We start from the raw sequence: 23,288 nt of genomic DNA on the forward strand, positions 1-23,288 counted from the left end.
GATTAAGCCTCCACTTAGGGCCACATTAAAAGTTCTAAAGCAAAGCTAACTGATGTGCCAGTTCATAGCTAACAGCGCTTTTTACTTTGGACCATTGGGGCTACAAACTCCAGCACTCCAAGAGCCCAGGCTGCGAACAGGAGTGAGCGAATCCCCTGGGTGGGTGAGATGGAGGTGATGATGCCAAGGGCATGCCTGGGCAATGACTCAGCTCCCACCAAATGCCACTGGGCAGGAATGCCTGCTCACAGCCACTGATCTTCTCAAATATTTCAAGAGAAGCTGGAGATGTAGATTTTGTTTTTTTTAAAAAATGAAATAGCCAAGTTTATACATGATAGCACAAAATTGAAATTAAAAACAAATATATGGGTCTAGGGGGTGGGTTTGGCCCACTCCTACTTTCCTACCTCGCCTTCATTAGCCCACAGCCTTCTCTGAGTCTAATGGGAGCTATGGAACCTCTCTTCAAAAGAGGTTGTGATGTCTTGGCACACAGTGCTGAGTATCCTCATGGTGAATCTTCATGTACCCCACTTGGGCAAGACAGCATGCCACAGCATTTCTGGAACATTCTAAGGCCCATGTTGCCTACACCCAGAATTTTGCATGTGACATCAAAGCATTACTGTTCTCTAAATCCCAATCATGACTTCCTAAACTCCAAGGGCAGAACCCTTGCTGTTGAGTAAATTATGGGAAAAGATCCCTGCCTGTGGCCTCTGAGCCTCCAAAGAGGCCCTTTTAATAGAGAAACTCCACTGCACAACTGCCTGAAGATCTTGAGTTTTAGGAGTTGTTTTTCTTATATCTGTGCTGCAATCTGAAGATTCATTATGTGGGTGAGAGGGATGGGTGTCTGGAGCTTGGAATGTTCCAGAAATGCCACTGGCATGCTAACTTGCCCAAGTGGAGTGCATAAAGATTCCCATGAGGATACCACCCTCTCAGCACCACGTGCCGAGACATCACAAGACCATGGTGGCTCTGCCATTTTCCCCAGCAGCTGGATGATCATGTTCTCTGACGGAAGCTCAGAAAACTATTGCTTTGAGAGGCAATGCATTTTTCATTACTGTTTCCATATTTTTGATAAAAACAAAGACAAAACAAAGTTCTGCAGAGCTGGGAGGGTTTGGAGTGAGAGGGTGGAATGTGGTCTTCCCCAAACCACCAATTCTTACATGTGTAAGAATTATGAGCTAATCACTCAGAAGGCTGAGGCTGGAGAATGGCATGAACCTGGGAGGCGGAGCTTGCAGTGAGCTAAGATCGCACCACTGCACTCCAGCCTGGGCTACAGAGGGAGACTCCTTCTCAAAAAAAAAAAAAAAAAAAAAAAAAAAGAATTATGAGCTAATCAGGAACAGGGGTTAAGTGAGTGGGTAAATCTTGCACCAACTGAATATGTGCGTGGAAAAAATGACGATTCCATAGGATTTGGTCCTGGGCTGCATGATATCTAGGGTTGAGAAGAGCCAGCCTGAGCTTCAGCAAGGTGGAAAAGAAAAACATCGGTATATGGATGCTATTTTTGTGAAATTATTCTGGCCTTTTTGTTTTTAATTTTTCATGCATAGACTGTCCAGGACATGGCTAAGGTTTGGAATCACTACATCAGCGGGGGTTCCAATGGCATGTAACAGCCTTCTTGGGGATGCCTCTGTCTTGAATAATGAAGTCCTCTGAGGCCTAAATTGCCTGAAACCCAAGCTCTAAGCAGCATAAGCTTCAGGAGAAGGGAGAGGACATCTCCATGGACAAAGACTGAGCATAGTTGGTGACTCAAGTCTTTGGCTCTGGAAAACAGACACACTTAAGTATCTGGGACCAGAATTTATCAATTACTTCACCTGCGTAAGAGTAGAAAGAGGTATCTCTGCATTTTTCTCTTTATATCCAAAATATAGTTGCCTTTTCCAAAGTTTTTCTTATGACGTTAAATGTTCTTAACATGCAGAAAAGGACTCTGTAGGCAAACAAGTTTGCCAAACTAAATGAAATAGTCATTTTTATTTAACTGCAGGATGCCCCAGAGACTTTAATTGTGGATCTCCAAGATAGTGATCCAGGGAGCACCACATTCTAAATTTTTTTGACTACCATATTTTTATTTTTTAACAGGACATTTTGTGAGGCTCCGGAAGTTGAGACTAGAGTTGCTTTTCCAAAAAAAAAAAAAAAAACCCTCAGATATATGGTAACTTTTTCAAACATTTTATCTACCTGGGAGAGAAAGCCAGCTGGAATCATGATAGAATCTGTGAATCCTACTGGTCACCGCATGTTATCCAGGACATGTCTGCCTCTGCTTCTTGGCTAAGGTTGTCCTCAGTCTTTCTGCTGAAAGCGCCCCTTGCCCCCATCTCCCTGGGCCTGAATCCCACTTGTTCCTCCTTGAGCTTGTTCTTAATTCTCCTTCATCTTTTGTTCCTCTGTACTTCCACAGCTGGGTGCCCAGCCTCTCCCAGACAGATCTTCCTTATTTACTTTGGTGTCATGTCTCCCCTAATACAGGGAAAGATTTTGAGGGCAGGATTTTGTAGCCCTCATGGGCCTAACCTAGTGACTTGAATATAGAAATGTAATATAGCATAGGGCCTTAACATAGCCCAGTCAATCTGTCTGGGCTTAAAGCCCAGGCTCCCTTGTTTGCTAGTTGTGTAAATAAATGGGGACAAGCCGACTTAGCTTCAGTCTCAGTTTCCGCATCTGTATAACAGGGACAATAGACAAGCTACCTTAAGGGTGGTTGGGAGCCAGGCTGGGAATAAGCCCTCCTAGTCGGTGGCTGTGTTCGCCATTATCACCACCATGTGACATGGCTGTGCTTAGTTCTTGGGGAATAAACACACGTGTAGTAACCAGAGGAGACTAAGGGAGCGCTGCTGGGGAAGAGGTCTTTCAGGAGTCGGCTTTAAAAAACAGAACCATGTACAGTTAACAGAGTGGTAGTTGGAGGTAAATAGGCCTTGAAAACACTTAAATGGCCTAAATGTGGCACCTCTAATCTCGTTTCCCTGGGCAATTTGCTTAACCAAGTCTTCCTAGTCACCTAACCTGTCAATGATCAGAATTCTGAACTAGGTGGGTCCCAATGAAGTAGGTGCTACTGTAACATTGAAAAGGAAAAAGGTGGAATAAAACACTTCAGGGATCCTTACACCAATTCCATAACCTGCCTACATCCATTTTTTTTTTTTTTATGGTAGAAATAGTTTGGAAAGTTAAAGATGAAGTAATTCTCTGAATGTCACCTTTCTCAGGGAAAACTTCTGTGGCTCAAGCAAGAGTGCCCTGAAAAACTGGTGCCCACCTAAGGCTGGGTCCTCTTTGCCCTGCTGGAGATTGTGTACAGAGGGTAAAGAGGCAAGTCCCAGAGTGTGGGCCCCACCTGCCAGCACAGCACCTGGGGGTGCAGTGGGCAGAAAGAAGAGCTTAAAGTGAGATGTTTACATTAATTTGACTTTAATTTCTCCATTCGTATGTCCATCACTGACAACTCAAAAGTGGGGATATTTGGTATATGACAGTATGAGCAAAACAAAAACCATTTTCTCTCTTTCTGTCTTTCTTTTTGACATAGTCTTGCTCTGGAGTGCAGTGGCACGATCTCAGCTCACTGCAACCTGTCTCCCAGGTTCAAGTGATTCTCCTCCCTCAATCACCCTAGTAGCTGGAACGTACAGGCCGCACCGCCAGGCCCGGCTAATTTTTGTATTTTTAGTAGAGACAAGGTTTTGCCATGTTGGCCAGGCTGGTCTCAAAGACCTGACCTCAGGTGATTCGCCCGCCTCGGCCTCCCAAAGTGCTGAGACTTAGAGGTGTGAGCCACCGCGCCCAGTCTATTCTTTTTATAGTTGTTTCATCATGCTCAATAGTCAGGGCATGGGATAGGGGAAAATCCAAAAAAGTCTCCTTGACATTTGTTCAATCAGAAGGAAAGGGCAGTGTCGTCCACAACAGTGAATCCAGCACAAGGTGTGTCCCTGAGTCAGACCTCAAACCTCCCACAAGTCAGACCTCAAACCTCCCACACTGTGGCCCTGTGTTAGGAAAGGTGACAGAGAGGCATAGACTCAGCAGTTATTCAGAGAAATGGGGACAGTCTCCGTACTTTTGGGATCTGTAATTGGGTAAGAATTGAGTTAGAAAATCCCTGGGAGGACAAATGCACAAACTTTGTATATATCCCTGTCCTGAAGCCATTTCATCATTACTTAAACACGCACGTACCCTCATCCAGATCCTGGCTTTCAGGTGATAACCAGATCTCCCGAAACCCAGGAAGTCATAAGATCTGGGCCCAGCCCCTGTTTCCAACCACTTCCTGCTCCTTCCTAGGACCATAGGGCATGAGAAGACATTGGGCCTCCTGGGAGCTGCCCACTTCTGTCACTGTTGGCCTGTGATATAGCCACTGACCTTCCAACAGCGGGGGCCTTTTCTTCTCCAGTGCTTCCCCTCAACTGCTGATTATAAAGCCCATCATATCTTGTTTCTGATGTCAAATCTATGTTTAGCAAGGGCTGAGATTGGCAGCTCCAGAATGGTAAATTTCTGCTTTCCATATGTATGATCATTATTTAAACCTATTATAAGTTATGTTCGCTTAAGCTTTATATCCCTAGTTTGCCAGCTGGAGGTGTACTGAGGGTGACAAAGCATTATTTTTAGCTGAAAGAGAATGAGATTTGCAGGAATGAGTGGCTCTACTTTGTGGAGGTGGGCATTTTCTATCATGAGTAATATTGCCTGAAAGGTAGTTGCACAGGCATGCTTTTTTTCCTCTTTCCTCTAAGAAGATGGATTTGCCACTGTATGTTAGAGTGGGGAAGAGTGGCGTGCTCTCTGGGGCAATGAGTCTGGCTGTGCTGGGCAGATTTGCAAGCAGGGCTGAGGAGTATTTTGAAGAGTCCTTCTGGAGGCAGAAACACAATGTGATCGGATGCTCAGGCTCTGGGGTCACATGGCTTGGGTTCCAGTTTAGCTGTACTATTTACTAGCCATGTGACCTGTATCAAATTGAGCCTCAAGTTTCCCATCTCTACAATGGGACTAGTGCTAACATCATACGGTCTTCAGGAGAATCACTATATGCTCATCAGAATGTAAAGCATCCAGCAAACAGTATGTGTAGACAAGTATAAATATGCATGTACTTGTACATAAGAAACAGGGCTGAGACATCCCAGACATGTGCACTGCCTTCCTCACCCCTCCCTCAGTTCCAGGCTGACCTCCGTCAGTGAGGTGCCAGCCACCAAGGGAAGACACTGTGGGAAACTGTATAGCTGGGCTTAAGGGCACAGACTCTGATGGGGCTTACATTCATCTCCACCGTTTAACTGACTATGTCTGTGGTCAGGTATTTACCCTCTTTAAGCTTCCATTTTATCATTTGCACAATGAAGACCATAATGGCCCTCATACTTTAGGAAGATGTGAGGATTAAATGGTATAAAATCTGCTGCATGCATAGGACAGCTCCAGGTACAGTGTTCAGTGCTCAATAAATGGTGGTTGACTAGTTTATTAATCTTATCTCCCTACCAGCTGCCTTAGGAACCCTGGCTATGTCTCTTTTAGCACCTCTGAGTAATACAGTATTTAGGAGATGAATATTTGAGTCTGAGTTTGAAGCCAGCTTGTGCCATGTATCAGCTGTTAAAAGTCAGGCAATTTCATAACCTCTCTAACCTTTAGTTTTCTCATCTGTCAAGTAGGAGATATGAGTACCTACCACACGATCATGCTGGGGGCAATGAATGAGGTTGTGCAGGTCTCAACATATGACACACAACCCAGTGCTGAGCTCATAAGAAAAATGTAAGAAATGGTGTGCTCAGTTTTAAAAGGTGGGTAACCTTTTATTCTTAATGAAAAGGTCATCTCAACTCTTAGCAACTATTTTATTTTCCACATGCAATGGTGAGAAAGCGATTGAACAATTTTAGTATGAATCAGAATACTCTAGTGGTGTTCTGGGGTTTCTTAATCCCAGTAGGCAGTCTTTGGTCTTTGGTCTATGATGATCTAACCTCAGGGCTCTGATCAAGTTATGGCTCACCCCCTCCCTGTTATCAGCCCCGCACACGTTCACTCTGACACAGGCAACAGGAAGGGAAGGTTGAGTGACCTACTTCAGGAGAAGGCCAGTCCCGGGAGAGACCCTGCACTGGAGAACTTGCTAGAGTCCACAAAAGACTGATCTGACAATGGCGACCACAGGGAATGAAAGAGGAGAAAAGAGAAATGATGCTGTTAGTCAGTAGAAACAGTATTCCCAAGCAAATCCCGGGCCTGAGAAGAATTGCTGAAGTTGGAAAGAGGACTTCTTGAGCATCTCCAGCAGAGGAGAGATGAGTATGGCCAAGGGCCAAGGGCCAGGGCTGAAGAGAGCAAATACAAAGGAACAGAAGAGATGAGGGCAGAGAGAATCAGGCAGGGCCCAAGGCTGATCCCCTCCAGCAATGGTGATGCATCTGCTTCAGGCCCTGGGAGGGTGAAGTCAGGGCATTGAATCTGGATTGGCAGGTGGGGCCTGGGGCTTACCTTGCAGGCTGTTCCCGTTGGTGCTGGTGCAGGTGGGAGGTGGGGAGGTCTGGGGTCTGACGACTGGTGCGAAAGCACTCTTCTGTTTCACGGCTGAGACCATGTTGGCTGGTGAGAAGGAGAAGATGCCCGAGGAGCTGCTGCAGTTGGAGGGGAGGCTTGTGGAGGAGGCCATGGTGGGGCTGGATGGCACTACTGAGAGGGGCAATGAGAAAGGAGAAATCAGTGCCTCTCATGGCATCCTGAAGCAAAGAAGCTCAGATCTATCCGTCACCCAGCCACCTTGCTCTGCTCTGCTCAGATGATGCTTCCAGCACAAACCTTCCCTGAATTCGCAGGCTCTCATCCACTTTCACTATACAGAACTTAGCACGTGCTACCTTTCATTACTGGGGATCTTTTATGTGTTTATTGTGGGGCCACTGTGTACCAGGCAGTGTGCTAGGCACTGGGGTCATCAGCAGCAATTGCCATTAAGGGAAAATGACCCCTGGTCATCAGCCCAAGGCACTCACCAATCCAAATGCGCCGAGTGCCTTTATGGGGCAGAACACAGAGCCACCATCCTCAGAGTACTCCAGGCCAGGAAACAAAAGTGCAACACCCTCTTATGAGGGAGAGAGTGGCACAAAACAGTGACAAAGGTGAACATAGCCATCTCAGTGTAGGCAGGGAAGGGAAATCAGAGAAGACTTCATAGAAGAGGTGTCAGGGGATGCATCCCAGGTAGAGCCTAAACCAAGGTTCTAGGAAAGGGGCTGGGGTAGGGAGAACAGGAAGAAGCCAGCTTGAGAGGATGGCCACCAGACTGCCACATGCAGCATTTGTGAAAAATGTGGAACTCTGCAAGTTCCAAATTCTTTATATCTGCCATGGGATATACATGAATGTTTGGGAATTAATAAGCAGTAGGATCAGAGCCTTACATAAATACTCACAGTTTGGTAGTAGTAGGGATGCAGATAACCAATGATGGGAAAACTCTGGCAACTCAGAGAAAACCTAGCAGCTTGGGGATATGAAAGAGCTCGGTAGATGTACATTCTCTACCGACCATGATCCTCTTGGCCTGGCCTCTCATCTTTTGTTCCAGGCTAATAATCTCTCAGTTACTTTAGGAGACAGAGATTTCACATACGCTAAGTCAAGACTAATATTTTCACACACTCGCTTTCTATTTCCTCCATTTCCTACAGGAAAGTATGTATCCTAGATATTTCTTCTATTTTATTATTTTTTCACACAACTTAATAAAACATCAGATATTGTTTTACCATTCACAAGAATCTTCACGTCTTTTTCATCTTGTCATGGGCAATGCAACCTTAAGTCAAGGCCTATCACATTTTTTTTTTTTTTTTTTTTAAACAACCGAGGAAGTGAAGCAAGCTGGGACTAGCTACTAGGCTACTTTCTAAGGGCCATAGCTAGAATGCGCTGAAGCAAGGAATCACGCCCAAATTCCGAGCTCTTTCTGCTAAGCTACCCTGCAAAGGAAACAGATCTCCAGGGGGAAAAGCCTCGTTCCCATGAGCCCACCAGAGTCCAAGGAGCTGTTTGGGTGGCCTTATCCTTTGGAAAGTGGGAATCCAATTGGTCATAGGCAACAATTGCCATCAGGGGAAAATGACCCCTTCTAATCAGTCCAAGGCACTACCCAATCCACACGCACTGAGTGCTCTATGGGGCCGAATGCAGAGCCGCCATCCTCAGAGTTTTCACAAACATTTTCTAAACTGTACTTTTTCTTTTAATGAGGCCAGCATTTTTATACATCTCTTAGGATTTGTAAATGTGAAAATACGCTCAATAATAACACCCATTTAAATTGCAAAACTCCTGCACTGGAGGTTTGATTTTTAAATATTCGTAGACTTGAAATCCTGCTGGTTCACTGAGGAAGGCAATTAATCTCATTGGCAAATGCCATCATTATGTGTATTTAGAGGTGGGGAGTTTTGGGGTGGGGGGCCAGTTAACAGAGGTAGGGGTAAAATATAGTCAAGCAGCTCCATTTGTTATAACATTATTAGTTATCAGCCACCACATCAGAAAGTGTGTTCACCAGTGGAATGTGTTATTTTTTTTATTCCATCAGAATTTTTCAACATGAGTGCTTTATGAATAATTAAGTATTACAGAGGCAAAAATTCAAATCAACTGGGCTTTGTGTTTATTGTTTTATTTGCATTTGTGCAAATAAAACCGTCCCATCTGAGAGCCTATTTGAGAATTTAATACTATATTTGTGAGCACTGAGAAAATCAATTAATGGAAATTAAATGTTCAAAGTTTCACAGTCTGACAGATGCAATCTCAGGCTGAAGCGGCTGCACAGGCTTGGGGAGGAGAGCATTCCAAGCCCCTAAATTGAATTGTTACCATATAGCAATTAGTTTATTGATTTAATTAAGTATGCCACCTTTTAATTTTCAGGTCATGATCGAAACACTTTCTGATTGAATAAATGGGAGAACACTGAAATTATAGATCTCTATGAGAAACAATCTTTTGATAAATCAAAATCTAATGTGAAACTGATCCTAAACATTGACTTGTGAGTAGACAGACATAATATATGCAGATTATTTGGGGAGTTGTAAATGTTCAACAAACTGCTGATTCCAAACTAAGTAGAAATGTGTAATTTTGTGGACCTTGAGCAGAAAAATTCACCCAGAAAGTAAAAGTGTGTAAGTACATTTTCAGAAATAACTTCTCTTACAGGGCGAGAATGATCTTTCCTCTTTCAAAGAACTAGAACAATCCATACTTTCACTATGAGAGAGGGCATCATTTGTAGTATTTTTAGCCAAGACTCCTTAAGAAATCATGAATATTCTTTTATTTAATGGCACATCTATCTACCCTTCTACAAATATCTAAGAGTTTGGCCACATTTTACACATCAGAAGAGTCACTCGCAATGTCCAAGATGAACTTCAAAGTCAGAGCGAGATCAAGAGATTGTGAGGACATGGGTTATGACATTTTATAGATAAGGAGGCCGGTTCTCTGAGCTTCTTTAGAAGCAATATAAATGTACCAAAATTTTTTTGTAGGCAAACTTCTTTAAGGCAGAGACAAGGCACCACAGAACATTTTTTGTATGTGTATGTGGTTTTCTTTTTCTTTTTTTAAATCTTGCCAGATTTCTGGAAAAAAGTGTGTTTTGATTTGTTGTTGTTTTAAATATACACCAAACACAAAGGGGAAAAATCCAAGCATTAAAAAGTAAAGGAGTCATATGTGTGTTCACCAGTGGAATGTCTTATTTTTTTATTCCATCAGAATTTTTCAACATGAGTGCTTTATGAATAATTATGAAGGGAGAGAAGTTAAGTTTTAGACTATTGTTACTATGTTATACCATCACCACCACGTTATTATCTTTGCATCACTATGATTATTAGATTTACTAAATGTGCCTCCATGTGTCTGCCATCAGGACAAGCTCACTGTATGCATTATCTTCTCTATGTCTCACAACACTGGATGGGGTGGGTGCTAGTTCCTTCCCAATTTTACAGATGAGAAAATTGAGGCTTGGAGAGGAAATGAACTTGCTTCCTTTTATGTAGCTAAAATAATCAGATGAAACAAGACAAAACTAATATATGTTTTGGGATTAAGTAGATGACAAATATGGTGTCCTCATTGTTTACGGGGTTTTTTTAATTGCTTTTTTTTTTTCTTTGAGACGGAGTCTTGCTCTGTCACCCAGGCACTGGAGTGCAGTGGCACAATCATGGCTCACTGTAACCTTGAACTCCTGGGCTCAAGCAAACCTCCTGCCTCAGTTTCCCGAGTAGCTGGTGGTAACTGGTAGAGGTGGGAGTTAGTAACTGGGAGAAGCGGGAGTCAACCCATCTTCATCTAACTCCGAGCATGGGTTCCTGAAGGGACTTCATACAGCCGCTTTGGACGGTAGCAACATTCTGACTGTTAGGGAGACTTGGTAGGAAGGAAGGTGAGCACTGGAGAGCGGAGATTCCTGCTGGAGATGATGGTGCCTTTAGCACCATCACCCAGGGGAGTGCCTTGCAGGAGGGAAAGATAGGGGCCCTCGGACCGAGAAGCCCTGCTCACTGGGCCACATGGCATGATGCCAAGTTCTTCTAGCGAAACGTGCAGGAATGCAGGACACACATCTCTACTTACTGGCATAGGGGGAGTTGGCAGCTGAGCCGTTGAGGAAGGTGGGGGAGCCGCCCAAATTGGACATGGCGGCAGAGCCGTATCCGTTCATGCTCGTGGTGACGGAGTTATAGTTGGTCTGCTGGGGAGTGGTGCTCGGCACGTACCCGTGTGGTGATACGCTGCTTGAGTTGCGGGTGAAACCTGAGGGGTGGGGGCAAAACCGGAGGTGAGGGTGGCATTCAGATGGTGGCAATCCTGGAAGACTCGGGGAAAGGAAGGTCTCTGTTTCTGGCCCCGTCGCCGCAACCCAGAGGGAAGGGATTGGGTGATTCATGTGCGTGGGTTGGTGGTGCTAGCTCTGTGATTAAAATGGGAAGCGAGCAAAAGACACATTTCTTAGGAGATCATAAATACTTAGCAGGGCCGTGAGAAATGGCAATGCTGGGCCTATAAATTATCATTTTAGAGCAGAAATAAATCCCGATCTAAGAGATGTACCCTGGAGTTAACAGGTTCCTATTCCCTGGGCAAGAATGATGTGCTTTGGGCCCTCAAAACTTTAATTCCATCCCTCTTCGCAATCTGTCATTCATGGTTTATGGTGAAAAGTCAAATGTAGAGAGATGGCTAAATGCATGCATCCTTTCTAGCCCTCTATATTAGATTACCAGAATGATAGCTAGGACCAACATCGTACAATAATATCTTATACACACAAACTAAGAATCTTCCTTTTGGGATGAAAATAAGTTTTTAATGTAAAAATTGTTCATGACCAATAAATGAGAAGATGGGGTGCTTAAGGTTGGGGAGGGAGAGGGAAAAGGGGAGGGAAGAGAAAAGCAAGCTTCTGACCCTGATTCGTGGCTTGTGATGCCTCGGAGACATTCACGGCCAGTTGTCCACTGAACGAATTCACGCCCATCATCCCCGCATGGACCGAGGTGTTAGCAAGGGCCGGGAGTTGGTTGTGGTTGCGGGGAACACTGTACAGGGCCTCGGCAATGTCGGCCGCTCTCTTCAGAATGATTTCCTGAAAAGTCAAAGGAATATCCCGTTTAGCTGCCCCCAATCATATTCCCAATAATACCATTTTTTCAGTGCCAGGCACCGTGCTCAGGGTTTTCAGTGGTCAGCTGCATTAACTTCTGTGACCCTCATGACAAACCTGTTATATTAGTCTCATCATCATCATGCCCGTATCCCAAATGGGGAAACTGAGGCTCAGAAAGTCAAAAACCTCATCTAAGGACACTCACCTATTTAAGAACAGAGCTGAGATTCATAAGCCTGTTTGTCTGACTTTGAAAGTCCATTATCTTAACTATGCCTTCATACTACCCTACAGTCCATACAGGACAGCACCATGGGGTTTTCCATCCTTCCCAATAACATGTAGAAAGTCTGAGGTTACCCAGGGGGAGAGGAAGAGAGGCTGCAATTCATCTCCCCTGTTGATGTTAAGGGAAGGCTGTACATGACTACTTGCATTCCTGAGTATTAATGGGACTGTGTCCCTCAGACATTGACTCAGGTTACATGAAAAAGGAGTGAATGGTTTGTCAGACTCAGTTTCCTAAGCTATGTGAATCTTATACATGGAGTTCTATGAAACAGAAGCAGACAATACTATTCAGGCCTTGTTATACTTTTTGGAGAAAAAATTAAACCCTCTTTCTCTTCCTAAATTTGCTTGAAAGCCTGAGAGAAATAAAATAAAGCACCAGTAACTCTCCTCTTCAATTATGAAGTATGTTCCCACTAAAGATTAGTTTCAAATGGAGTACCTTTTCTCATATGGAAAACGATTCATTGGAAAGGGCAATAAAAGGTTTACAAGAGAGAGGATTGAATCATCTTGCAACATGTTATATCTGAATTACTTATACTCTTAACTCATGCACATGGCTTTTATATTGTTTGTGCTTTCTCATTACGATGTGGAATCTGACATCTTTAATTGCATGTGGCAGTCCACACAGGCTAGAAACCCACAGCGCTCACCTGGTTGTTGTGTGGCATCCCATACAGTGCTTCTACCAGATCCGCAGCCCTTTTGAGTATTACTTCCTGTCAAGAGAAAAGCAGATACAATCCTTTGAGTGAAGGCAGGTTGTCGTTATCTTTTGACATGATCACGTTCCAGTCCCTCTGGCCATACTTTGCCAAGGCACTGCTATAAAGGCCGTAGCTTGGGGAACCCCAGAACGGCGTTAAATCACCAATTTATCCCTGTTCACATACACACTTAATTGAGTCAAAAGGTGAGCATCATTGGTACTGCAAGATAAAATGCATCACTCAATAGTCTGCCATAGGCATGATAAAGCACTCATATGTTTATTGCTGAATACAATTCCTAGGTCATTTACTAGATTACTACAATCGATGTCATTCAATGCGTGGTATGAATCCCTAAGATGTGTTTATTTTGCACTTAATTGCTTATTCCAGGAACAATGACCTTATCAGACAGGTCATTTTCAAGGGATTTCCAATCAATCTTCAGCTACCAGAAGCATGTAGTATTAAACTTCTTTTGTTTATCTCTCTTGGATGACAGAGCCATAATATAAGAGGGTGATGTGGGAAACCCACATACTGAGGCAATGCACTGTTTGTCAAAAACTCTTATGAAAGGACTCTACTGTCGTCAGAAGCCCCCTCTGCACCAATTTTCATTACTGGCAATATCTATTTCTTTTATAGCAATTATTTGCTATTTCAGTATTGTTTGTGATTTCCCCCATTTGCTCATTCATTCTCATCCTAGATATATGCTCGGCTACTCATTCCAGTTGAAGAAAAAATATCTCCCTCTTTTTACTTAGGTGGACTTCCATATTTAGCCTGCATGCTCGGTTCTAATAATAGGGAGTACTCTACAAAAGTGAGTGTGGTGCTAATATTTTTGGTTCTAACTGAAAGAAATCACTCTCTTCATTTTTCCCTAATTTTCTTCAGATTCATTTCCACTAGAATGTGAAAAGAAAAGCAAAGTTAAGCTTAATGCATATAAAAGGTAGGGGCTTGTCAGAGAACCAAACCTAATGGTGTGGTATGATCATCAGAGGTGATTTGCACGAAGATATGTTTACCATTTTTGGCTGTGGGCAAAGTTTCAAATAGAAGTGTAACTTTAAATATTTTATACAATAGATTTCTACATGGAGAAGCAGTGCTGTTCAATTTTCACAGACTGCAGTCGCTGATCAGAAAATAGGGAGATAATCGCATTCATTTTGCTGTCACCATAGCCTCTTCAAAAATCCTTGAACAACTCTTGAAATGACAAGCTTTTAGATACATATTAGCATTTTTCAATTTTAAATTCTCTATAATATAAGATAAAGTAGTTGTCATACTACAGTAACTACTTATGACATATCTAATGTCCTAAATTCAAAAATAAGATAGAGGGGTTTTCAGTTCTCAATAAACATTTATGCTTGCCTTAAGCTGATAGACCCCCTTTATAAAACAGTTTAGTTATTTTTCATGTAGGGAGTAAAGAACATTATATAATCAAAGGGATTTGAACCAATACATCTGAAATCATTTATTTTTTAATGTAAGCTACAAGCTAATATAACACTTTTTGTTTGCCGTAGTGTCTGACCACAGCGGTTAATAATTTACTATGGTATGGGCACACTAAACCCTATCCCCAGATCAAATTCAGCCTGTGTTGCCTTCACTAAAACCTCTTGGCTTTATCTGGCTCTTAGGAAAGATGAAAACAAAAAACAGGATCAAGTGAGTTTATTTACTAAGATTTGACTTCTCTAGGCCTATGTTCATTTATTTCTCCAAATAAATATTTATGCCAGTGTTGGGGCTTGGCAGAGAAGGTATTTTCCTTTCTTTCCATTTTAGGGGGGAAAATAGCAAGTCTCCTGTTTGTCACAAGCATGATGAGGCACAGAAAGAAACTGCACTTGTGAACTTCGCTCTTGTAACACTATAATTGGGGACTTAGAGCAGTGTACCTTATTTTAATTAATTTCACAGAAGCAGGGAGGAGGGAAGTTCAAAATCAAACTCCAAGACCTTCGAAGTTTTCATAAGTCTGAAAACATACCATCTATCAGTATATATTACATATCCTTGGTGATAGAGTTTTTCAATGACATAATCTACTTTTTTTTCTCTTTATATCGATATCCAGAGCTCCCATCCCCATTTAATCCTTTGAGAATAAAACACGAGGATCTTGTTTCCTAAAGGAGCATCCTTCTTTGATCCATGATGCTGCCTTCTTTGATCCACCATGCTGGGGCATGTTTTCCCATTGAGTATTGCCATAGGTAGGTCATCAGCACAGCATCACTTCAGGCCAGCAGTCTTGGATTTGAGGAGTGTGAACCTGGATTTCTTGTCCTGGAAGGGACACCCTTAAATAATATCTTACCCATTAAAAAAATCCTTCACTGTAGTATCAACTTGTAAGGATTTAAGAAAGACTTGGTTCAGCTTTGCCCATGTGATTCGGCTTCTATAAGTTATTTCTGCAAATGCAAAGGAGAAAGGAAATTTCTGGGTCCTCTATGAGTTAGTGCAATGGACCTGCAAGGTGCTTGGATTTCGGTGACCAGAAAATTGCTCTCACCTCCATGTCATTACGCTCCCAGTGAACTAGCCCCCAAGCGTGTTTGTGTTGGGGATCTAATATATTGCCTTTCAATCAGAGCTGAGAGCCACTGAACACACAGACAGAACATGACGAGCAGGTCAGGAAAGCAATAAAGATTTTACAGAGCTGTCCAAGGTGCTAAATTTACTCAATAATGGGTTTGGCACCATAGTGTTAACCTCTCATTTACTACCAGTTTGAGGGACTAAATTGAAGTAGCTGACTTCATTTACCTTGAAATGTATATTTTATGACATTATGTAAGTAGATTGAAAGGGCACTGCAGTTTTAACAATTTAAAGGCTAAAGCATGTTTAAGATGAAACTTGAATATTTATTGTATATTGCACTTAAAGTATATAGAACGTTAAAATGTATTGATTAAATTTGTAAAAGGCATTATAAAAATGACAGGTAGTATAAAAGATGTATGCCTTTTAAAATCAAATTGATAGTGTATGCCATCTCTTCTGTGGTCACAAGTGTAATTTTTTTGCAGTTTTATATGGTAATTTGCAAAATCTGTAATTTCACATTAGGAAATGATTGAGCCTTGGATGTTAAAAAAAGAAATTTCCCATAAGGGGAAGAGCTGGATGTTTCATATAATCTTTTGTCTCTAAAATTGTTCTTAAATTCTTATTTTTTGTGTGTGGCATTAGGCAGGAGCTCAGTCTAAGGATCTTTCATTTTAATATGCAATTTTAATATTTCTGAAAAGAGCACTTGACTAGTACTAATATCTAATGTTTCAAGGCATTTATTTGTCAGGGGAGATTTTCTCTTCTTTTCATAATGTTTAAAACGTCTCCCTGCTTGCAGTTTCAAACATAAGAGTGGATATTAGACAATTCCAAGATAATTAATCCTATCCTTGGATTTTTTTTAAAAAACTCCCTTTTGAGAATTAAAAAGACAAATACTAGTATCCTAAATATTGAAAAGCCCCAGAGTCTCCTTGTAGAGGTAATGCTTGTTCTCCAATCTACATCCTGAGTCAGACAATTTTTCTGTTCATGGCCTTGGATTTCTTCTCTCTTAAAGATACAAAAAAGCTTTACTCCTTAAAAACAACAACTACTTTTCACTGATTGATTTCATCTCACTATCAAAATGTGGCTTCACCTGTCTTGCTATGACCATAGGTTGATGGTTATGTGAGCGGGGGTCTATGGAGAAAAATGTGAATACATTATTCTTCCTCTATTTAGAGTCTACAGAAATGTTTGGGAGACCGAAGGAGGAATGGGTTCCAAGAAACAGTTCAAATGGAGCTGGCATGGGTTTTACTTATATTTTGGAAGCTTTATAATAAAAAATGCTGAATGGGCTACAAATATAAAGGGAAGATTCAGCTTTACTTTCTACTTTGCAACCCAATCAATTAGCAAATATTGTTTGAGCTTCTTGTTGCCCTTGTCTGTCATCATATGTGGATCTTATTCTCCAGCAACTTCAGGGCACATTATCTTCCCAGCACAGACCTACAAAGTTTGATGAGAGTCACAAAAGATTGTCGCCATCATTTGGTCCTACCATCTTTATCCAGTCATCTTTCCCTATGTATTTGAAGAACTGCTCTCTCTGCTTGTCCTCCCCAGCCTAGAAGTAAAACATTTGGCTCCTTTCTATCTCCATGCCTTCACTCCTTTTGCCTTCCCCTTTTTTGGGGGGGAATGCTGGCTTCCATCTGTGCCCATTGACAATGCCTCTCTCCATCCTCTGAAGCCTCTACTGAAGGGGATCGTGATAGTATGGTAATGAAGGAGATCACTCTCTTTTTTTTTTGAATTTTATTATTATTATTATTATTATTATTATTATTATACTTTAAGTTTTAGGGTACATGTGCAAAGTGGAACAAGAACTCATTGAACCTTCATAGAAAGCCTCGTAAGGTATTCTTTCTATTACCATCTGGCAGATGAGGAAACTGACACTCAGAGAGGTCAGCTAACTTTCCCAAAGTTTCCACCTCTGACTAGTGGCTGAGCATGGATTCAACCCCAGGCCTGTTAGACATCACAGCCTGGCTCTTGAAAATCACACTGTTCTATCAGAAATAATTCTGCCTTCACTGATAACCCCAGCTCCTAATATCTCTGTTTCCTCTGAAAAAGAGTGCTGACCATCTGTGTCACCCAGCACAGCACAGAAGTACATACTGAGAGGTCATTCTGCTCTGATCTGAAGTGTGTTAGTCTTCATTCTCCATAGCTAGACTGCAGACTTTTTGAGGCCAGTGATAGGTTCTTAATCTCCTTCTCTAAGCTCCTACCATAATGTTTAGCAAACCACAAGTCTTGAGAAATTCATGTTGATGTGTTATTCTAAGATACAGTTACTGATTTTTAAAAGTACACACTTAATTTGTATAATGAAATGACAAAGTCATATTTGGCATGGTTTATAAAAGTAGAAGACTTAAATTTGGTGTTCCATTTAGCTACAGATTTTAAATCCAATATATAAATTCCCAAAGGTCAAGTTTTGATCACTGTTTTTTTATGTCACTTTTTTATGAATTTGCTCTTTCATTCCTGCTGGCTTGGACTTACATTTTAATTTCATGATTAATACAATGAATCATGCCTAGTACAGACATTATCTCAAGTTATAGGCTGCTAGCAACATGAAGTTGGTCCTTATGGTCCTCAGCCTTTTATTAGCTGTACTCTTAGGCCCTTGGAAATAGTTAGGTATTTGCATATTCATAGAAAGACACATTGGGAACCACGCATATCATGACAAATATGCAGACATAGTTAACTCATCTCCTATTTTATGAGTTAAAAATCTTAGGATTATTCACCATCTGTGGGAGTCTTCTCTTTAGCCTTTGACCTGAAATCTATAGCTAATAAGCTCAAGTTCACTGGCCACATCTAGCCTCCTAGAGTGAAGGGAAAGTTTGTCTAACTGGCCAATACTGGGCCCATTTATAAACCCAGTTCAATGTTTTGGGCAACTCAACCCCAGATGAGCAGGGAAGATAGTCTGAACTTTCTTTTGTTCATAGCACGTGTAGGTCAACTCATAAAGCTGATAGATACCCATACACAAACACAACATTAATTTTCATGTTTCAGCATTAGATTTTGAGATTCTGGGAACTCCACCCGTAAAATTAAAGCCCAGGGATGCTTCAGTAATTTGAGAGGATAATCTGTGCTTGGCTTTATGCCTACGCAAATAGGAAATAATATTTTCAGGGATGTAGATGGAAACAGAAAAAAAAAAAAAAAAAAAAACTACAAGCATCAATAATCAAAGTCAAGTTGAGTTGGGTGATTTCTGAGAAAGAAGCACAATACTTCTCTGTCGCTGCACATTTCCCTGATACCCATTTATCACCAATCTACTTTGCTTTATCAGGGGATTCAAAATGTAGTGGCCAAATATCAGCAACATACAATGAAGTGAAATGAGAAAATCACTCTTGATGTAGAGATGATAAGTATGTATCGATAAAATCAGCATTGATTTCACTGCCTTCCTTCATATAGGGTTTACTGCAGGACCCAGATTTTGATGTGTGCATTCAGCTCCCAGACTTTAAGTCCTGGATCTTTCCCCACTGGCTTCTGAAAGCCTGGGTGACATTACTGATTGGAAAGGCCGAATGCTGAGAAATTGATTGGAAGTTTCTTGCAGCCCATTTCCTGCAGAGCTGGATGTACAATGCAATAAATACTAGTTGTCCTGAGATGTATTTCTTTGCAGAGTAGTTTTATATCCCAACTTCCTTTGTGTTTATTCGGCCAAATGGAAAATTCCACAATGGTAGACTTTGCATTCTAAAAAATCAGTATAATGAGGGCAGTGAGGGAAAGAGTAAAACAAACCAAAATAACACTTGGGCACCGTTTAGTTTCCCATCCTCTGAGACATTCCTCAAATTTTTCATTTTTTCTTGTAATATAAACTTCTTGAAATAGAGCTTACTGCAGATCATTAGAAGCCTTTAGTGTCACACTTTAAACACTCTTTACTTAGAAGCCCTATGACTGAGAGGAGTCACTTACATGTAGCATGGATATAATTAAACATGTTTCTGTTGAAAGGGGCATTCTCATTATAGCTAAGGACCACTTTAGAGTAAATTGAAATGGAAAGGAGGAACATAAATGAGGTATAGGTAGCAAGTAGTTATTTCCAGGGAGGCATAAAATGCCAAATGTATAACAATTATATTTTACAACCCCGCATTCTAAAGACTTCATAGTATTTTAGTATATAAGAAGATTCAGCTGAAGCTTCGACTGCCCTACAGAACATTCTAGCGCATACTTTTTGCCCAGTCTTTTTAAAAAATGAAATTCAAACCACAGTAAAAATCTCTAGACATTTCCAGAACAAAAGAATTAAATATTTTGAAAGCATCTACTGCTATTAATACCAGAGGCCAAGGCACCAAAAGCATTCTAGTCTAGAGAAAATGCAGCGGGAGGACCTCTTCTGAACCTCCTCTAATTTTAAAGTTGATTTTATGTTCAGATTAGATGACAGCCCTCTTACTTCTCAAACATATTATTATGAACCAGCATGCAGCGTGGTTGGAGGTAAACCAGGAAGCCTTGCCTTTGTTAAAAACATGGTGTAGGAGACTCTGAATCATATGAAATTAAACTAGGTTGTAAGCTAACGCAGCTATATCAACGTAAGACATACTAACTTACGTGATTGACTTTTACAGTGGAAAGAAAAAGGCTGTTTTCAAGCAACTGTTATTGCCTCAATGGAAAAAAAAATCAATGAAAGTGAAATGAACAAGAGATTTTGTCTGAGTTGCAGTTAATACCACCGAAGAGCTATGGATATTAAAAGGTCAACAAATAAATTTGCCAGAGTGTTATGAAATGAATGATTTGGCTCATAATTTTATTGAGTGAAAATTGTTCGCTGCCTATTAGACCAGGTAATTTTTATCTGGTACCTCAATTACTGTCCCATAAGCAATAATATAGTTGTAAGAGCTGTTGGTTCCATCGCGTGACCTCTGAGAAGCTGGCTAGGACAGCTGACTTTACTATGATGGATAACTAAGCTTGGGCTCCATGAGGTGCCAAGCTTGCCTTTCCTGCAAGGGGATCTCATAAAAGAAACATTACAGCTTGATTCATTTTACCAAAATGTTCGACTTTTCAAGTGTCAGCAGTTAAGTATAAATTGTGAAACCAGGTATTTCTGAGAAGAGTTATGACAATGGCTTTCCCCTCCCTTTTTTTTTTTTTTATTTGGTCTCCTGGCATTTTCTTCTAAATGGTGTCATGGTAATTGGTGAATGGGAGCCTGGGGTGCTTCCCGCCACAAATACAGTGAAAAATGGTGTCTGCACCCTTGTGACTATGACCTGCTTGGAGGTACAGAGCTGAACTTGGTAACCTCTGGCGGGATCTTCTTATTCCAATTCATTGTACTGGTTTAAGACCAACGCTGTGGGTTAGGTCCTGCTGAGTGCCTTGGAAATCGACTTTCTGATCAGGATAAAAGTCTCTGCTTAAAGAGAAAGCTCTGGACAGAGGTGCCTTTTTCAGGGGTAGGTTGTAAAGTCAGCACATGAAACAAAAACGGCCTAGAGTCAAAATTACCCTTGAAAATCTTTTAAGTCACCTTTAAGTCGCCAAGGCCTGGGCTTTTAGAAAACACAAAAAGCCAAAAATTAACTACTTCTGTTTCTCTTTGTCTTTTGGCTGTGGCTTCTTTCCCTCGGCCAAGGCTGAATAAATACCGAGCTTAAAAGTAGAGGGACTGCTCAGTAAACAAAGAGATGTATTTGTCATGTACACATACGTGGATGTGTTTGTATGTTTGGTGTGTGTATACAAATGCACATGCATATTTATATTTTTGGACGTATGCTATAGGGAAACTTGAGTGACACGTTCCCATACTATACTTTAAGGGAGGCAAAAATATAATTTGCTTTTGCTTCTTAAACTGTTGAGCATGAACATCATCGGTTATTATATGTATCTCCAGACAAACAATATCTGTAAATGGTAATTCTCAAGGCTTTACAGATGGTCCTGAGTATAACTGCAATTAAAATCCACTGCTTCAAGACCGTTGGGGCTTGGCACTTATTACTCTAATGCTCCACTGAAGTGTCACTGAGGGCTGAAAATGGTGAGCAAGACTTAAGACCTCCGAGCGTCTCTGTTCCTAAGGGCTTCAGTCTTTAAGGGGAAGACGTTGGGTGGCTGGAGGTAGAAATGAGTTCGCCCCTTGGTTCTCCTGTCACCTACCCTTGAACTAATGAGTAATTATGTTCAATGCCCCTGTACGCAGGGTGTGATATGAAGTAAGTTACACTTAATCCTCCCCATCAAGAACTCAGTGCTAAAAAGGAACTCGAAAGAGTTCCAGCACTGAGCTATTGGATAACGGTTACTGCAAGTCCCTCCCACAATGACTCTGCAGCTAAAGAGGGAAAGCATGGTACCCAGAGTTTGTTTGCATTTACATGTGAATTCTTCCTGCCGCTTCCACCTAGCTCAGCCCTTTGTGAGCTAACCTCAGGTCCAGGCCACCACTTGCCTCCTTCCCTAACCAGGCTGGAAGGGTTTTAAGATTGATTTTGTAAATTGGCTTTTTTTCTTAAAATTTCTTAATTCTGGGAGGCACTGCTTAGGGGATATAGGCTCTGGATCTGGAGTCCAATAGACTTGGCTCAAATCCTTGCTCTGCTATGTATTAGCAGTGTAAACACATGCCTCTGTGTCCTCATCTGTAAAACAGAGTTAATACCAACACCTGGTTTAGTAGATCATATTTAGTTAGTGCTTATCAGGCAATAACCAGCAATATTATTAATAATCCCCATTTTTTTCCAAGGAACTCTGGCAAAATATATGCATTCTTAAAGTCAATGTGTATTGCGTGCCTTGAGTGCTATGTTTGAGATGTAATCCTATTTTCAAAACTCTATAAAAGACCCTAAATGGACTACTGGTTAGGAAGTATGGGAAGTTAGGAAACCTCCACTTACTAGCTGCATAAGCTTGAGAAGGTTACTTGTCCTGTATAAACCTCAGTTTCCTCATCTCTAAAATGGGAAGGAAACAATAATGACAAGCAGAAGAATTTGCCGCAAAATAAGTCAGCTAAAGATAAATAACTTAAAGAGGTGAGAATTACAACTTTCATGGAGGCCATCGGCCTTTTTAGTGAAGCTACAACTTCTTTCCCCAGATAAATTACATGTGCAGGCATTTGTGTGTGCATATTCATAACGCACACATGCACGCACACACACACAGGAATTCTAAATGCAATTTCAGGGGTACACAGATCCAGGCTAAACTCCCTGGATAAAAAGAAATATAAGTAGTAGTGGATACCAAGCCCCTAAACTGAGCATATTATCAAATGGGGAAATGGAATCTGCCTGTAAGTTTTCTGGTAGATACAGGAGAGGGTGGGGGAAATGGACAGCATTCCATAGCTTGTCTCTTTTGACAAGAGAATGCAGAGACAAAATGTTTCCTGGAATCAAACTCAGGCATGTTTTTTCTAAGATCTGAGTATACCATAAGATTTGCCATTTGTTTCTGTGTTTTTGTCTGAGGAGGGTCACTTTCATTTCAGGATATAATGTTAATTGAGTTTCCTGAAATTAAAAAAGTAAATACACGAGAAAGAGAAATAGCGAGAGCAAGAGAGATGCCAGTGTCAGCATGGAACATGAAGATGTTAAGTTTTTCTTTATCCTTTTCTGAAACCCTTAGTCATCTCCCTTTCTGCTAGGAGGCAATGTGGTTATGCAAAGATTTCTTATTTGTATTTTCACTGATGCAACTGCAGGTTTTGAATTACTGATAGTCTTTGCATAAAGACTAAAACAATAAAAGCATAATTAGAATACATTGTATACAGCCAACTCCAGTTTTATTTTGCCCCAGCTCTGTATTTATGATAAATCACTAAACACGAACGCTCTTTAGGGAGGGTGATTTTA

General features: G+C 41.2%; 1 protein-coding gene across 6 annotated transcripts in view; it reads right to left on the reverse strand.

The window, feature by feature from the left end:
- The window catches only part of EBF1 (EBF transcription factor 1), a 403,345-nt gene that overhangs the window by 5,501 nt on the left and 374,556 nt on the right, over window positions 1-23,288 (reverse strand). For 3 of the 6 annotated variants that reach the window (XM_058440090.1, XM_032158509.2, XM_032158508.2), the window contains exons 12-16: window positions 12,700-12,765; window positions 11,551-11,728; window positions 10,717-10,896; window positions 6,556-6,750; window positions 6,144-6,212 (exon numbers count right to left, since the gene is read on the reverse strand). In XM_058440090.1, the coding sequence (XP_058296073.1) occupies window positions 6,145-6,212; window positions 6,556-6,750; window positions 10,717-10,896; window positions 11,551-11,728; window positions 12,700-12,765 (687 nt within the window). In that variant the 3' untranslated portion in view covers window position 6,144. The remainder of the gene's footprint in view (window positions 1-6,143; window positions 6,213-6,555; window positions 6,751-10,716; window positions 10,897-11,550; window positions 11,729-12,699; window positions 12,766-23,288) is intronic. The other 3 variants (XM_058440091.1, XM_032158511.2, XM_032158510.2) reach the window with 1 other exon arrangement.

Source organism: Hylobates moloch, unplaced genomic scaffold, assembly GCF_009828535.3.
Source record: "Hylobates moloch isolate HMO894 unplaced genomic scaffold, HMol_V3 SCAFFOLD_6, whole genome shotgun sequence".
NCBI classification, from domain to species: domain Eukaryota; kingdom Metazoa; phylum Chordata; class Mammalia; order Primates; family Hylobatidae; genus Hylobates; species Hylobates moloch.